General features: G+C 38.6%; 1 protein-coding gene across 2 annotated transcripts; it reads left to right on the forward strand.

Moving 5' to 3' along the window:
- Positions 1–2,815: 2,815 nt before the first annotated feature.
- mapkap1 (MAPK associated protein 1) lies at positions 2,816–17,052 on the forward strand. Of its 2 annotated transcripts, XM_069513549.1 has the most exons (13): positions 2,822–2,960; positions 4,183–4,668; positions 6,399–6,437; positions 6,765–6,854; positions 7,540–7,688; positions 8,799–8,971; positions 9,065–9,241; positions 10,282–10,391; positions 11,384–11,491; positions 12,777–12,917; positions 13,595–13,732; positions 14,657–14,754; positions 16,500–17,052. In XM_069513549.1, the coding sequence occupies exons 2-13, from the start codon at positions 4,392–4,394 to the stop codon at positions 16,620–16,622; spliced, it is 1,623 nt and encodes a 540-aa protein (XP_069369650.1). In that variant the 5' UTR covers positions 2,822–2,960; positions 4,183–4,391; the 3' UTR covers positions 16,623–17,052. The 2 variants fall into 2 exon arrangements, with proteins under 2 accessions (XP_019937469.1, XP_069369650.1); XM_020081910.2 differs by lacking the exon at positions 6,399–6,437 and having other exon boundaries at positions 2,816–2,960.
- The last annotated feature ends 277 nt before the right edge of the window (positions 17,053–17,329 follow it).

Here is a 17,329-nt window from a genome sequence, read left to right on the forward strand (position 1 = left end):
ATCAAGCACTGTATGGGATTAGTGAGCTAGCCACAACGCTGTTCCAAACCCTAACTCCCAAAGTTGGGACGATATGGAAAATGCAAATAAAAAAGACAGGAGTAATTTCTAAATTTAATTTGACTTGTTTTTCATTGCAGACAGTATGAACATAAGATATTTTATGTTTTGTCTGGTCAACTTCATTTTATTTGTAAATATACATTCATTCCTGCCATTCAGGCCTGCAACACATTCCAAAAAAAGTTAGAACAGGGGTAATTTAGGGCTAGTAATGAGGTAGAATGATTAAAAGATGAAGTGATTTGAAATAGGTGATGTCAACAGGTGATTGTTATCATGATTTAGCATAGTCCTTTAGGAGCAAAGATGGGCTGAGGATTGCCAGTTTGCCAACAAATGTTTGAGAAAATTATTGAAATGTTTAAAAACAGTCTTCCTCAAATAAATATAGGAAGGGATTGGGATATTTAATTATCTACTGTGCAAAACATTATTAAAAGTATCAAGGAATCTGGAGGAATTTCAGTGTGCAAAGAGCAACCCTAAGCTGACTAATTGTATTCTCCAATGCATCAAGAACCATCATTCATCCATAAGCGATATAACCACATGGGCTCAGGATTACTTTGGCAAACGTTTGTCAAGCACTACAATATGTAGTTTCATACACAAATGCCAGTTAAAACTTTACCATGCCAAAAGGAAGCCTTATGTTAACCGTGTCCAGAAGCACTGCCAACTTCTCTGGGCTCAAAGGCATCTGGGATAAACCATAACACAGTGGGAACGTGTATTTTGGTCAGAGTAGTCAGTATTTCAGGTCTTCTTTGAAGGAAATGGACACTGTTGTGCCAGTGCCCTTAGCAAAGGTAACTTACGATTCTGTGATAGCACCATTACTGCTAAAAAGTACATTGAGATTTTGGAGCAGCATATGTTGCCTTCAAGACGACATCTTTTCCAAAGACATCCAAGCATATTTCAACAAGACAACGCAAAACCACATTCTGCACACATTACAAAGGCATGGCTGCTGAAGAAGAGGGTGGGGGTGCTGGACTGGCCTGCGTACAGTCCAGACTTGGCCACAATAGAGAATGTGTGGCGCATTTTGAAATGCAAAATGCAACAACAGAGACCCCGTACTGTTTGCAGGAAGAATGGGACAAAATGACACCTGAAACGCTTCATCACCCGGTGTACCTTGAGTCCCTAAATGTTAAGTGTTGTGAAAAGGAATGTCAACATTTCAAAGTGGTAAATGCTGCACTGTCCCAACTTTTTTTTAAAATATGTTGCAAGATACAATACCTTATTGGGTGTTTGTACATTTACAATAAGGAATATACTGTGGGGGTGTTTGTACATTTAAAAAAGCTCAACACCATTGACCATTGAAATTGGAACAATATGGCATCAGAGTAATAGCACTGTCATGGTTGAAGAGTTATCTTGAAGACAGATATCAATGTACACTTAAACAGTGTTGATTTTAATTAACTGAAGGTCTCTTGTGGTGTGCCACAAGGTTTTATTTTGGAACCCAAACTGTTTATACTGTAGTACTGAGATTTGCAATGTGTCTCAATTGCTAAAATTTGTTCTGTTTGCCGATTATACTAATATAAACTGTTTAGGAAAGCATTTGGTACGACTTTTACATATAGTAGAAAGAGAGCTGAAAGTTATAAATTAATTGTTTGACACTAACAACTTATCACTGAATTTAAGTAAATTTAGATAATGACTAATTGAATTTTGCTATAATGTTATTTTGTTAAATTCATGCTTTTTGTGCAAAAAAACGTAAATCGTCATTGCGTCTATTACCCAGTAAAGAAATGAAAACAGAAGTTAAACCAAGCTAAGTGGGAAAGAAAGGGATGGTAGATAAAAACACTTTTTAACCTTTTCAACTGAGGGTAATATCAGTATGTATAGTATAGGAAAAAGGTATAGCTCAAATTATGTTGTGGAAAGTTTTATTCTGCAAGGGAGTATTATCAGTCCAGTTCAGTCCTAATAAATAACTTTTGTATATAAGTCTATTAGTGTGACTTTATTTGCTGATGATGGGGTCATTTGAAGAAAGGGGAAGGAATAGTATTGAATACATAATAGAAAAAAGAATAAACAAAGGAAAAACATGGGCAGTTAAGTGGGGATTTAGATTTTCTGTGTTGATTTTAAAAAGTTTGTTTTACAAAAAGGAAAATTTGAGATGAGATTATGGAGATCAAGTGGACCAGCTTTAAAAACTTAATCAGGGTAACTCTTTAAGGTCAGTTTTACAGTGACTGTTAAGATCTCAGTTGTGGACGTAGTTGGTAGGATTCAGGGGCGGACATGCAGGCAAACCAACGGCTGACTGGTTAGTTACTTGACTCAGGCAGAGAAACAGGTTGATGGATCACAAGGACAGATGTAAAACTCGAGCCAATACTGGTCGATATTAGCACATAGTTGGACTGTATAATCTGGTGATGAGTGGAGGAAAGACCAGAAGATGATGTGTTGGTGGCGGTAATGCTTTTTTAAGCTAGTTCGGCAACCTTGGATAAACACAGTATCTTGAGCTTTCTCCTGGAGAAAAGAGTCCAGCTGTTGTTTTTTAAAGAGCAATTGGTTAGTGTTGTTAGACACTCTCTCCAGAAGAAGAAGAAACTTCAAATAGCAGAAATATTCAGCTCTAAGGATTTTAGTTTAAAGCTCAGTTTTGAAGAAACTGAAGGACCATCTACACAGTATTGGACAATCACATGAATGACGGTCAAAAGGAGCACAGATAACAAACAGCAGATGGCAGCAATACGCCCTTGCAGCGTCTAGTCCGTCAAATCTAAGAAGAAGAAGAAGAAGTGGAGGCGGAAGAAGAGAAAAAAAAAGAAAGAGTATATAATTGGGAGTTTGGGTAAAATGGGGCTCTGTCAACGTTTCTTCGGGTGGACCTTTTAAAGGTGAGACGCCGTCATGTACTAAGTGCTCTGTCAGGTTTGGTAGTAGTTCACTACTACAGCACAGCTAACTAGAGACAGCGTCAGTGATTTTAGCCTGAACAAGCTTACAAGCTAACTAGAACAATCGATGCAGTTTCCATCGTATTTCGTGGATTAGTGCTTTTGCAGTGTGAATACCACTTATATATCTATGTTGCCATATTAATCGTGTGAATGGCGATTTGGTTTGAGTACAGAACCTTTTTTGACTGCATTTTTGTTAGTTTTAGTAAAGCTAGGAAACACAATAGCTTCCACAGCCTACGTCAAACTAGCTAGTGGGAACAATCACGACTTAACTTGGGTAACGATATCAAAGACACCCGTGATAAATATCAGCCACTTCTTTCTTTATTACCGCTGATCAGGACACTGTTAGTATGTATGTTTTGTCTCATGTGACTACGCAAACTTGTCATCACACTGCAGCTTAGCATTAGTTGCATATGGAGAAGCTTTTTTCTTGAGATCACCTTTTAAATATTTAATAACGCCACGCACACATTGAAAATACTGATTGCAACAATATATTGTTGGTCATCTGGTGTTTGTTTGCTAACGTTAGAAGAGGTCATGTCGTTGAAGTGTGCTAGCTTCCTGCATTTGAAACGCTGACTGTGGTCCCTCAGTGACCACGTACTGGACTTGGTTTGTCCTTGCTCACGCGTCTTATCACTTTGTGGTAACGATCAACAACCCTTTGTTCACAGTGTAAATATACAGGACAGTGAAACAACTGCATTTTGAAATGAGGTACTTTGTTTAGTGTTGAACCCAAGCAGTCTTTGACAATATTTCAATATTGTGTCAACACTAACATCATTTGTTCAGAGATGCTTGTCCACATTAACCTGTATGGCCCTGGCTAGTGACATTATCTACTATGTTGATGCAAATTGTTGAATGGCAGATGGTGTATAATGCAGTCATATGGAGGAATGTTCTACTTATCACATCTCACTAAAACATGTTAGAATACATAACAGGCCTGTAGTATATATTCAGACTGTAGGACTGGGTCGTCAGGCTCTACTTTACTTCTGTTCTTTACTACCTTAAATAACTTTTTAATAACATATTACAACAATAAAGTGGGAATTGTAAATGCACTTACTTTGTAAACCAGTTTGGTTCTATTTCTCAAGCTTCAGCCATGGAATAACTTTTAACTTGCTCCAAACAGGCACTGGAACCTTTCCTTCTTTAGAGCACAGCGAATAATCAGGAGAAGGAGATGGAAAAGATGACATCCCTCCACTTGTCATCAGCCACTGCTTTAACACCCTCCAAGAGAGACTGAGAGGGAGTTAAAGTGATCTTCTGGCATACAGACAAGACAGGGAGACAAAGAGAAAACACAGAAAGCTATTAGCCACACTTAAAGCAAAGGAAATGGCTTTCTTGGACAATCCAGCCATTATTCTGGCCCACATCAGACAGTCCCATGTTACCAGTGATGATACAGGAATGTGTGAGATGGTACTAATAGACCAGGATGTGGATCTGGAGAAGTGCCAGCTGGCTCTGGTACCTGGCAGCAGCAGCTGTGGGTCAGGCTCCCTAAGTGAGGAGGGAAGCAGTGTGACAGATAATCATGCTTGTGACCTTTCCCAGTCCATGGACATCACCTCCAGCTGGGACTTTGGTATCCGTCGGCGTTCTAACACAGGTAAGCCCATCTCCAGGCTCTTGCTGCTCGGTTGCGCAGGCTTTCTGTCAAGCACAGTTCCCTTCTGTCTTTATAAAAGGAGCAGCTTCAAAGCCTGTTCTGTTGTTGTTTGGAGAGGGTTTGTGTGTCTAATCTGGGCTTGTGGCTTACTGATGCTTGTGTCAAATTGTGTGTGCAATTGAAATTTGTTGTTGCGCAGGTAAAGGGTATGGGGTTACATTGCAGGTCATTGTGTGAATTCTCAGTGCCGTTCATAATGATTCATGTATTTCTTGTATGGCAGTATACTTTGTGAATCAAGCAGTCAATGTCAGCTTGTTATTTTATCGTTGTGCCATTGAGTGAAAAGCTGAAGATACATACTCCCGGACATGGAACTCAAACTTCTTGGTGCCTTCTGTGTTTTCTTTTTTGGGACATAAGTTTGACAGTAGAGATGGATGTAAAAATATTGTAGAGAGACCACCGAAATTAAACTTAAAAAAGGTACCCAGTTGGAATCTGGAGGTGTTGCCATAACATGATGTCTGCCTTATACCACTGAGAATCCTGCGGGGATCCCCTGCTGTGAACTTCTCTTGGATTTCTACAGTCATTATTCTAGGGGACCAGGCATAGAAAGTGAGCAGAAACTGCAGAGCATCTCACTTGGACATTTGCATTCACAGATGCACCTCCTCTGGAGAAAATACAGAGGATCTGCTGTATTCAGTGCATGTCTGGAAGCAGTTATAGTAAGGTGGAGACACAAAACCATACCCAATCACGTGACATCCAATCAGTGGTCACAGGAGACAAATTTAAGATGCATTTTTATGCCAGGTGTGAACAGTCGAACTCAGCTGCACTTGTGCTCAGACCTCTAAGGATGGATTTTAATGCCAGCTCAGATGTGGGTGTTCGACTGGATTCACAACCACTGAAGTTCACTTAACTTATTTGCCCAGTTAAGACCTGGTATCAACTACCATCTAAGGTGAAATGAAAGACTAAGACTGTATGCAGCACAGTTGTAGCATATGTCTTTCTAGTTTGATCTGTCCATCTCATTTTATGTGTTTCCCTCTAGACTTTATGATTTGGGTTCGGCTGTGACAGTTTTGGCACTGGTTTTATTGGTTAGTGTCTTATGATGATCAGTTTTTACCACTCCTTACATCTACTTTCAGTTTAGCGGTTTTGATGTGGCAGCAGCAGTCATAATCATCTAGGCAGTTTTACACAAGAACACCAAAGGGGTGTGGTTGCCTTTTTGACAACCACATAAACAATATATAATTATTTCACTGACATTGAAGTCACTTTTCTCCAGTACAAAAACATGACATATCTACTTCAGTTCTCATTTCTCTATAACTTAATAACAGTATTGAGTTCTTTTAATTTTCAGTGGCACTGGCTTATCAAGTTTTGGTGTTCTAATCAGCAATAAATCGTTAAAGGAGTCATCAAATGAATATAATGTTCTGTGTTTATGTTGGGACATGGGTGTGTTATCTGTTGTATAGTGAGTTTCAATCATCCGTGTGAAGCTACATTCAGCTGTTTTATCTGGAAGGTAAATGTGGGTTTGGTGATAGAGGGAGTCCAAAGGTAGACACAACTCTCCTTTTGGCTCTCTTGACTTTTGTATTCAGTTTGGTGGAGTGCTGGTAGTGGTTATGTGTTGTGGTTAGAAAGCGACAATCCTCTGAGACTTTCAGACTGACCTGTGGTGGCTGTCTCATCAGGACTTCAGCAAGATAGCCGTGAGAGACCGGGGGCTGCTGGTAAGATAAGAGGGATGAACAGAAGTATAACAAAGTATATAAGCTTTATTTGCTGTTCCTCTTTTTGTGTCACACAGTATTTGTGTGAGACTGTTTTTATAGCATGGCTCATGTCAGTGAAAGTATCACACTTCACACGGCAATGTTTAGAAAACTACCTTTTCCTCTGGTATTGCTCTCAGGATCCCAGTATAAGAAAAGACATTAAACCAAAATGTACAGATCGCTAATATGTTTATTGTGTTGTTCTCTATTTTTCCATAGGTGTGTGGCAACATTGACTTGTTTTTATATAACAGAAAGGTTAAAGTTGTTCTTTCTTTTCAGCCCAAAAACTTGAAAGGCTAAGGAAAGAACGGCAGAACCAAATCAAATGTAAAACCATTCAGTGGAAAGAGAGATCATCATCCCAGTCAGGTAGGATTTTGTAAAATGTTTAAGTACATATTAGGATTAGAAAATGTCAAAGCTGCATTCATGACAATTTTGTAGTAAAACACAACCTGTTACTTTGCACTTACTGATGTTTCTTTGCGTAGTGAATTTGTAAGTGGCATGTACTAAATATAAATACAGTTATATAGAAAAGTGTCCTGCCCCTGATTTCTATTTTTGCTTTTTTTTTTTAAATATTTAAATGTTTCAGAGCATCCAACTCATTTTAATAAAAGATAAAGAAATTATAAGTAAACACAAAATGCAGCTTTTATATTAACATTCAATCAATCTAACATAAATCTAAAAATAGAAGAAAGCAGGAATGGGTCAAATACTACTAAAAATAATATCACAGCACTGTAATTATGTGAAATACTTACTGAAACCAAATTAAACTGCTTGATCAGTACCAAATGTCAGTGGTCCAGAACCTAGGGATTGGAACCTGCTAAAGGGGCCAATGGAAAAATGTGTTCTGAGATGATGAACTGGAATTATTATATGCATGCTTGTAGCAAAACTGAAAAACTACAGCTGACAGTAGTCACAACTGCTTGTGGAATGAAATACATGTATGCTGCACTTTCTCCATTATTCTCCCAGGTTTTGATGAAATCAAGGTTTTGCAACATTATGTTTTTTTCCTTTTATGCTTTTTGTCCAGTGGAGGATCTGGGGTCTGTGTTTGAAAAACGTGACTTCAAAGACAGGCCGCGGTTAACAGGTACTAAATCCACCCTTTCACTGCGATTGGAGCAGTGTCCCCAGCAGCTCAACAACCCCTTCAACGAATACTCCAAATTTGATGGCAAGGTGAATTATACTACATTTATACAACACTGTGCCTCAAGAATGACTTGAGGAAATTTCTTCAAATTTGGTACAAAAGTTCACTTTTACTCATTGATAAACTAATTAGAATTTGGATGTCACTGGTCAAGGTCAGTATGACCTCACACAATATCTTTAGAATGCCTCAAGAGAATCATTTCAAAAAACTTTCCCCTAGATCCCCCCCTCCCCTTCCCACTATCACTCTCTCTTCTCTCCCCTCTTTTCCACCCATCTCTCCTCTCCTCCCCTTTTTCTTTGGAGTTGGTGTTGTGTAGTGTGGAGACTTGTGTGGTCACATTCTGTTCACTATCTGAACTCAATCCATCCTGGGCCAAATATGAAGGACCACTTAATCAGTTGATGTCCTCTGACCCACCACAATTTTTGCGCTTCTCTGAGACCATGATATGATATGTTTGTGGCCACAATATTAACATTGACCAACACATAATATTTTCTTCATTGTAGATCTATGCAAATCATCAATTCATTAACCCCTTTTCTGACTGGCTTGCTCTACTTCTCTCCTGCATTTGATCACAAACACTCAAAAACACATGCAAAGCACACACACAGACGTTGTCGGACACGTCACATGTAAACTCACACTGGGTTAAAACTACTCGATTTTGTCTTTGTGAACAATATTGACAGTTGTGATCATTTGCGTAGAGAGGAGAGATATGATCACAAGTGGACAGTAACAGTAACACTTTCCTCTTTTGATTAGATATTCCAGAATGCATGTTATTCTGGGTCTGAACAGGGCCTTAGACTCATGGATTAACTGATTTAGTTTTGGGTTGTCAAGGTCATAGTGGCCTCAAAATGCGTTTTTGGCTGTTTGAAGATGACATCTCAAGTCTGCCTTTTAGGAATTAATTATGACTAGTTGTCACTTGGATTCCAAGATAAATTATTGAATTTTAGAAATTATAAGATTGCAGGGGTCAAAGGTGAACTCTTGGTAACCTCACATAAGTCTTGGAAAAATATTTCTGTAGACTGAACTTCTGCCTTTGTTGTCATAGGCATTTCTAGGTATTTCCAGTTCTCTTCATGATTGTCTTTCATCACTTCATGTTTTAGGGCCATATTGGCACAACAGCCACAAAGAAAATCGACGTCTACCTTTCAATGCAGATGGCTCAAGAGAAAGTACATCCAATGACAGTGGTGACCATCGCAAATGCCCGTGTCCATGACCTCATCGGGCTCATCTGTTGGCAGTACACAAGCGAGGGACGAGAACCCAAACTCAAGTGAGGGAAAACATGTTAACAGCAGTTTCATTAAATGTATTCTATGTAACACTTCTGTCACACTCTGCACTTGTTTGTCACATCTCTCCACAGTGAGAATGTGAATGCATACTGTCTCCACATTGCAGAGGATGATGGTGAGGTGGACACTGACTTCCCTCCACTTGACTCCAATGAGCCAATCCACAAGTTTGGTTTCAGCACGTTGGCCTTGGTGGAGAAATACTCCTCTCCTGGTCTCATATCCAGACAGTCGCTGTTTGTCAGAATGTAAGGAGTACAACAGTTCAGGGTTATTTAATGTTGAATCATCACACTCATTTAGTGAAATAGGAACCCCATGCAACCAAAAGCTCTGGTTTCTCCGATAGCAGTTAAGGGAGATTTGGGCGAACAAATTTTGAGCTTTTTTGGAAGGAGACTGGTTGTCACGTTGTATTGAAGCTATTTTCCTGCTCTATATTCAACCTTTATTTTAAACACTATGCTTTCCCCTATACGAAAATAAAGAATTATGGGTGAAAAAAACTGTTAAAGTTGAATTGCAAAAAAAAAAACCTGTACACATCCAGAAAGTTTCAACTTTGGTTTTTGAGTCATTGCTGAGATATCATTACTGGCATTGCATAACTTGAACTGCATGATCAGGCACATGTTAAAGGGACACTTCACCCAAAAATTAAAATTCACTCTATCTATGCACCACTATGCTGATGGAGGGGAGGTTGAAGTGTTTGAGTCCCTTAAACACTTTTGGAGTTTCAGGGGTAATTCAGCGATGCAGCCAAATGTAATACAATTGAAATAAATGGTGACCCACTCTTGAAATGTAAAAAAAAAAAAAAAACTGAAAAAACATACTGCTCCTGTGGTGTCATCCAAGTGTAAGTAAGCCCCGGCATTCAAATTTGGTGTTTACACCTAGTTTCTATCCTAAATGTCCTCTGTGATCCATGCGTGAGGATATCAGAGAACATTTAGATTGCCATTCTAGCTATCATATGCAACCACAATGTAACTTTGCATGCAAATTTGCATGTTATTTCAGATAAGTAATGATATCTCAGCAACAATTCATAGACCAAGTTGTGGATGTTTTGATGACAAGTTTTATTAATGTCTATGACAGAACAGCCTAAAAGTGTGATGTTTTGACAGGAAATGATTCTTGAGTCTGAATTTTATTTGTTGATTGTATAATGGTTGAATAGTTGATATATATTTTATATATTGATCTCTAATTTTTTTAGGTTGAAATGCCCATCCACAACAAAAACACCCAAAACCTTTTCTGCTATTTCCATTTTTAGAAATGCTGCCCATGGTTTTTCTCTGATCCCTGTGGACAGTATGAAGGTTACTATGAAGGAAATTCTCCAGAAAGCACTCAAGAAGAGGAAAGGCTCACAGAAAGGCTCCGGTAATTATGCATACAATTTCCTGCTCTCTTTGAATGTAACCTTAAAGCTAAAGCCAGAACAGATAAATGTGGTAATGTGGGGTCTTTTTCATTGATTGAGTCAATATATGTATTCAGTTAGTTTGTTCTTTCTCCTTTTGTACACTGGTACTTTGCATTTAGGCACAAGCATGTACACTGTGGACCACAAATAATAATAAAGAAGTTAGTCTGTGAGATACCAAACTGAAGTTGCATTTGCTGCCAGATGGAAACATAAACCACCCAACCCTCACCCTTTACAGATATGAGGGCTTATGTTTTTGATAAAAAACACAATGTACCCGATATTTAAGCAGCTACCTAACATTAGTACAAAGCAGAAACAACTTCTCCTCATGTAAATGATCAACTTCTGTAAATTGCAATTGTTGACATGTGTAGCAGGAAGTACACTGTAGTTCTCTGGCACACTTTGAAAAGGGAGGGGATGATGTGAGGTATTCAGTTTGTTACAATATGCAACTTGAATATTAGATGCGCTACACACTTAACCTTTAAACCAGATAAGGGTGGTTCCTTTAATGCCAATCAAATGTTCCAGGCTCTGTAGTAATGTGATGATTAATCTAATGAATATTACATTTCTTGTGTACAATTTGCTTCAAAAAAAGCAAATTAGTAGTGTTATCACACAGTTTTGAAGGTTTGAAATTTCTAAATTTAGGTTTTATTTTCATACTGTCATTCTGTTTTGGTCATTAACATTCCTATTAGTTACTTTGGTGAATACAAAGTTCTCATAACTTAGTGAGCTCACTTAAAAAGAGTCTTGGCTGGTCAACAGTCAGTCAGACAGGTTGGAAACTAACTAACCATTTAGCCTAAGTACAAGGGTGCAACTTTATTATTACTGATAGCACTGGAAAAAGGTCCATATGAACACAACAAAAACATTGAATAAAAAAAGCTGAGTTCTGTTACTGTTTTCTTATTCCATCATTCTCCAACAGGGCCCATGTATCGCCTAGAGAAGCAGACAGAGCCAAATGTCGCAGTAGACCTGGACTTGACACTGGAAAGTCAAAGCACCCTGGAGTTTTGCCTGGTCCGAGAAAACAGTACGTAGTCCCCAGTAGGTCAGTTGGGTTCCACTAACCCAACTGCCTTATCTTCTCAGTGATGAACTACAGCTGGTCACACTTCACCAGCTTCACTTCAATAAACAATGGTTGTAGACGTAATTGTTTCAATAGTGATCTTACCTCCTTAGGAGAGTTTGGACTTTACTTGGATATCGAGAATGAATCACTCTGAAGTCATGTTAGATCAGTTTCTTCACTGCCACAGTTTCAGATCTGCAATGATAAAGCACAGGGACTCCTGGAAAGAAGTCAAGTCAGAAAAATGATGAGACATTAATGTGATAAAGAGGGAGAAGAGGACAAATAATCTCCATGTGTCCTCCAACAATCTAAGCCTATAGCAGCATGCCTACAAGCTGTTCCAAGGACGACCTAAAAGAGGTCCAATTATAAGCTTTATCAAAAAGGAAGGGTCCCCTCAAACAGAAACTGGGAGATGATTCCACAGCAGAGGAGATAGCTTATAGCTCTAGCTCCTACTCTACTTTTTGAGACTTAAGGGATGGCAAGTCACCCTGAATTCTGGGAGTGCTGTGCTCTAGTGGGGTGATATGGTAGTATGAACTATTTAAGCTATGTTAGTATCATCAAGGGCTTTGTAGATGAGGTTGGGAAGAGTAGCTTTTTTGTTTTAGAATATAAGACAAGATCGTGAATGTCCCTTGTGCATTCTTTTTTTTTTTTTTAATTGGTAATATTGAGCTTGACATGAGTACAGCAATGTGATTTTTTTGTTAAAGCCTTATACCAGTGCCAGATTATATAGTGACCTGTCCCACATTATCAAATTCAGGTAGCATTTTCTTTTATAGCACAAAGAACACCACTAGCTGTGTCATGTCTCTTCTGAGTATGATATCTCAGTTTTTTCTTCTGGTGTGGTTAGAAAACATTTTATGGATTACAGAAAGGTATAATATGTTGATTTAATGTGTAAAACAGACATTGAAATAAGTCATGGAAGTCAGAATTTCAGATTAATCGAATTCACCCCATGTATTATAAACTTCTTTTTTAGAGGAGTCTAGTGTCTAGTGCAGTGCTATCAACACAATGATCAACCTGAGTGGAACAACGGTTTTCAGAGGATATCCCTGTTAACTTTAGTATTACAGCACCAACTTAAGAGAAAGAGAGTAATTTTCTGTCTGATTTGGGCTTAAACCCAGAATTTCTGTCTGTATCTGTATTTTGGAAAGAGTAATTTTTTGTGTCTGAGGCTTGATCCCAGAATTTTTGTTTGCTCATCTTTTGTCTCTAGGCTCTAGGGGAGAGGAGAGTTCAGAGGAAGACCCTCCTGTTGACATCACCACAGTCCAAGACATGTTAAGCAGTCACCACTACAAGTCCTTCAAGATCAGTATGATCCACAAGCTACGCTTCACCACAGATGTCCAGCTAGGTACACACTGCTTGCTTACTTAAGCTGTACAATTTAGATGTAATCATTTTTCTTTGTTTTCTTAAAGTTATTCAGGATAATGTTTATTGGAAAAACTCTTGGTAATTTTTGAAACAATTGGCCCTTGATTCCAGACAAATGACAAAAGTAGCATACACAGTTTCAACAACTATCAAATGCTGGTTGTAATGAGCATGTTCTAGCTGCAGCTGGTTAGTAAATTAACTTAGAACTTTGATTCAAACTGTTGATTGCTAGTTAGCCTTGATATTATAATAAGCCAGGTCTTCATTTTTATCTGTCAGTCATGCTTAGCTGCTTACTGCTTGGAAATCTTTGAGCAATCGTGCCAATTGATGAGTGTGACAAACATTCAGGGTAAGATTCAGGGATTAGCTGATTAGATTTGGATGGTGGTAGGTCAAGGTCATGGTGGCCCCCCGCTTTTGACCCATGATATCTCAAGTCTGCCTTCACGTCATTTCTTCACAGTGTTTGCCAGTTGTCATTTGAACTTTATTTGATTTCAGTGGTCAAAGGTCACAGTGACCTCATGTGCGTTTAGAAAAATTATGTTTTAATTATATTGACTGAAACTGCATTGGTGTGCGGAGGCATACAACCACAGGGCAGCAATTCTAGTTTATTCATGAATTGACATACCATTGCTTCTTCAGGCATTTCAGGAGAGAAAGTGGAGATTGATCCTGTTACCAATCAGAAGGCCAGTACTAAGTTCTGGATTCGGCAGAAACCCATCTCTATTGACTCAGACCACCTCTGTGCCTGTGACCTTGTAGAGGAGAGAAGCCCCAGTGAGTGTACCATGGCTTATTTTATTCACCTTAACATATAAAGCAATTCATACTTACATTATCACCGTGGAGCATAAGGACTTTACCCAGTTGTCACACAATAGTAGATGTTTACATTCTTTTCAGTCGAACACAGCCAGAAGTTAATGGGGTCGATTTTTTATATTTTGAGATTAGTGTCCAATGCCTTCACTCATAGAGCTGATAAAACATATTCTGCAGGTATTGTGGCTGCTGTGGGATGATGCCAGTGCTCCCCCTAGTGTCAATTTCACCATTGTACAATTAAGATATTTTGAACTTAATGTTTCAATGCCGGATGTAATGTACCTGAGAGAAAAAGTATGCTACTCCCAAGTAGCTGGGGTTGTAAAACATTTATCACACTTTGGGATTTGGGGTTGTTGTGGGACATCAAGCAGTTGTAAGCCTTTCATCGACCGTTCTTAAGCACATTACATAAAATAAAAACATTTTGTTGGCACTCATAGATTAACACCAGTACTCTGCTAGCAGAACTAGAGGATGAACACAAGATTGATACTGATCAGTTTAATATGAGTGTAAGTATATTAGATTAGATAATATTAAGGCAGATAGAATATATGAGTAATAGTCACATATTCACTTTCACATTCAAAGATTCTTTTGTCATGTAAAGATATTTCAATTTTTTTTATTATAGTGCTTTCCTTAAATTCTGTGGTAATCCCTGGAAATCTGGAAATAACATTTAATTGCCAAAAATCATTTACCCTTTTTATCTGCATCTTTCCAGAGATCTGACACTCATTGTTTCACACATATAGTTCCCACAAACTAACATGACTTTAGATGTGCAGACATGGACAGAAGAAGTTATAGATGTGATTTGTTCATGACTTCTGATGTCTGTCTCATCAATGTTTTTCTTCTGTTTTACAGCTCATGCAATTTTTAAGCTAACTTATCTCAGCAACCATGATTACAAGCCCCTCTATTTTGAGTCTGATGCTGCTACTGTCAATGAAATAGTGCTAAAGGTGAGTTCTGACTGAATGTCTGTATTCCAGGGTGTCTGTCTTGGTTTGTTTCTCAATCAAATATTATGTAGGGACATGTACAGAGCTGAGTAAATAGATGATGAGACCAGTCTTCACAAATGTGGAAGGAGAAACAGACACTGTCCCCAAAAAATTAAGGGAAAACTTAAATCACACACAGGATCTTCTGACTCAGGTCAGTAATTCCGAGCTCCGAGGTATAATGGAACTAGTGATAGACCGATATGGTTTTTTCAGGGCCGATACCGATTATTAGTAGTCAAGGAGGCCGATAACTGATATTTGGAGCCGATATTCATTTGCAGTAAAAGTGAAAATATTGGCGTCAAAATTTTGAATAATACAAACTCCAAAACTTAAATTTGTTTAAAACAAAGATGTCTATTGTCTAACAAAAAGTGGCTCAGCAGCATGTCTAATAAAGTGAAATGAAAACTTAAACAAATAAATAGCTCCCTGAAGTTTTCAAATGTAAATAAAGTTTACAGTTCAAACAAAAACAAAAAGTGCAGGGAGTTCCAAGGCTGACATATGCTCAACTCAGCATGCTTAATTTATTGCAGCATTTGGGAAGCCTGTAGTTTATTTTATTATGTAAATGTTATCTCTCTCACTTTCACTCTCACACTAGGGCTGTCAACGAATATTCTAAATTCAAATATATATTCGAATATTTAAAAAAGATTCGATTGTGAAAATTAATATTTGACTGTGGAAAAAAACATATCAGCGGCTGCTTTGCGAGTGGGCGCACTGCATGGGTTAGGTTAGGATACGTTATAAGTCAATAATCAGTAAGGGTGACTATATGGCGCGTTATATCCAGCACAATCAGGATCTAGTCTGTCCTTAGCCTGCAAAATAAAGTTTGTAAATGTCTGTGTGTCTAAATGTCTAACCCACACACATACGTCTACTATCACAGACTATTTTCATATCGATATGTTCAGCAGCCCGTTTGGAGGACAATTATGTTTATATAACGTTATTGGGCTCACAGTAACTTTACTAGTAGTTGTGAGTTGTAGAGAGCTAGATGTTTATTACAATTTCAGGAGAGTTTGCTGCCTTAACTTACCTTTGAAACATATATCTGCTCTCTGTAGCTTCTCCTCTCGTCAAAACTGTTTCTCCTCTCTGCGGTGTGCGTGAGCAGTGTGCATGCACAGCTCTCACTGCTGATTGGCTGTTACCTGGCTCTGTGTGTAACCAATCAGATGGTGCTGTGGGTGGGACAATGCTGGAGACAGAGTAGAGACCACAGACAGAGAGGCGGGGCTGCTTCAGAGCCAAAACAACCCGGTCTGAAATTGATCTCTTATCGGCCGTCGGATTTAAAAAAAGGCTAATGCCGATATGCGTCAAAATGCTGAAAATCGGCGCCGATAATCGGTCAATCCCTAAATGGAACACAGCACAACTATCTCCATTTGACAAGACTATTGTTTTGAAAACTTGTATAATATCAACTAGACCTTTGTCTAAGCATGAGACAGCAGAAAGATGCTTGCTATTGAACATATATACTCATCAACTCTACAAAGTAATTTGTCAGATGTCAGTCTTGTGTTTTCTTTGTGTTTTATTAATGCGATCGGAATGCATGAAATCATACAGAGTTTGCCAATTTGTCATGTTAAGAACAATACAAAAAATCAATACATATCATACTATGTATGTATTGAGTGTGGCAAATAAAAAATTTTGGTGCTTTTGATTATCAGGTGAACTATATCCTGGAGTCGCGGGCCAGTACCTCTCGTGCTGATTACTTTGCTCAGAAGCAGCGGAAACTGAGCCGCCGGACCAGCTTCAGCTTCCAGAAGGAGAAGAAGAGTGGCCAGTAGACACCTGTTTGTCTGCATACACACAGACATGATAGTCTCATACACTGACAGCATCAGGCTCAACAGGAGTGGAGACTGACTGGACAGTCAAGACGGAGCAGGAAACACAGCTCAAGCTCGTTTAAATTATATTGTAAAAAAGAAAGACTTGTGGGAAATGTTGGTTGTCATGTTGCCATCAGTTCCTTTTTTATTCACTGCCTCTGAATTTATCCATCCTCCAGGATATATTTGTACAGCTTGGACACGCTGGTTTGTACACCCAACAAGCAAATCAAGAGCTGCATCCTATCATGCGACATGTTTTCTACATGTTCGCCCCAAGGTTCCTGCATCTTTTTCACAATATAATAAAGAAAATGCTTCACGTTGTTAATGAACTGTACATAGGCATTTTACATTGAGTAGATTAAATACTTATGATGAAATAGCCCTGTCTGGATTAAAAAACAAACAGGTGAGTACCTTCTGTCTGGCTCCTTTACATTATCCACACTCAATTGGCAGTTTATTACAGTCTAATATAATGCCTAACACCTCAAAGGTGTTTGTAGCTTTCTTTCTGAATGGTTTTGTAAATGAACCTTTTCGAATAAGACAGGCTGAGGGACTCAGAACCTGCAACACCGCTGCTGCTCAAAGAGCTGCTTACCTCTTTGTTCAAAGTTCAGTGAAGCTCCTCTCAGTACGCACAACCCCTAACTGGA

The sequence above is a fragment of the Paralichthys olivaceus genome, chromosome 18 (genome assembly GCF_024713975.1).
Source record: "Paralichthys olivaceus isolate ysfri-2021 chromosome 18, ASM2471397v2, whole genome shotgun sequence".
Classification (NCBI taxonomy): Eukaryota; Metazoa; Chordata; class Actinopteri; order Pleuronectiformes; family Paralichthyidae; genus Paralichthys; species Paralichthys olivaceus.

Excerpts from the sequence above, each read along its gene's own strand:
- mapkap1 (XM_069513549.1), top strand. The coding sequence starts at position 4,392 with ATGGCTTTCTTGGACAATCCAGCCATTATTCTGGCCCACATCAGACAG. Across the intron at positions 8,972-9,064 it reads GGACGAGAACCCAAACTCAA|TGAGAATGTGAATGCATACT; the intron begins GTGAGGGAAAAC and ends ATCTCTCCACAG. Across the intron at positions 14,755-16,499 it reads TCAATGAAATAGTGCTAAAG|GTGAACTATATCCTGGAGTC; the intron begins GTGAGTTCTGAC and ends TTTGATTATCAG.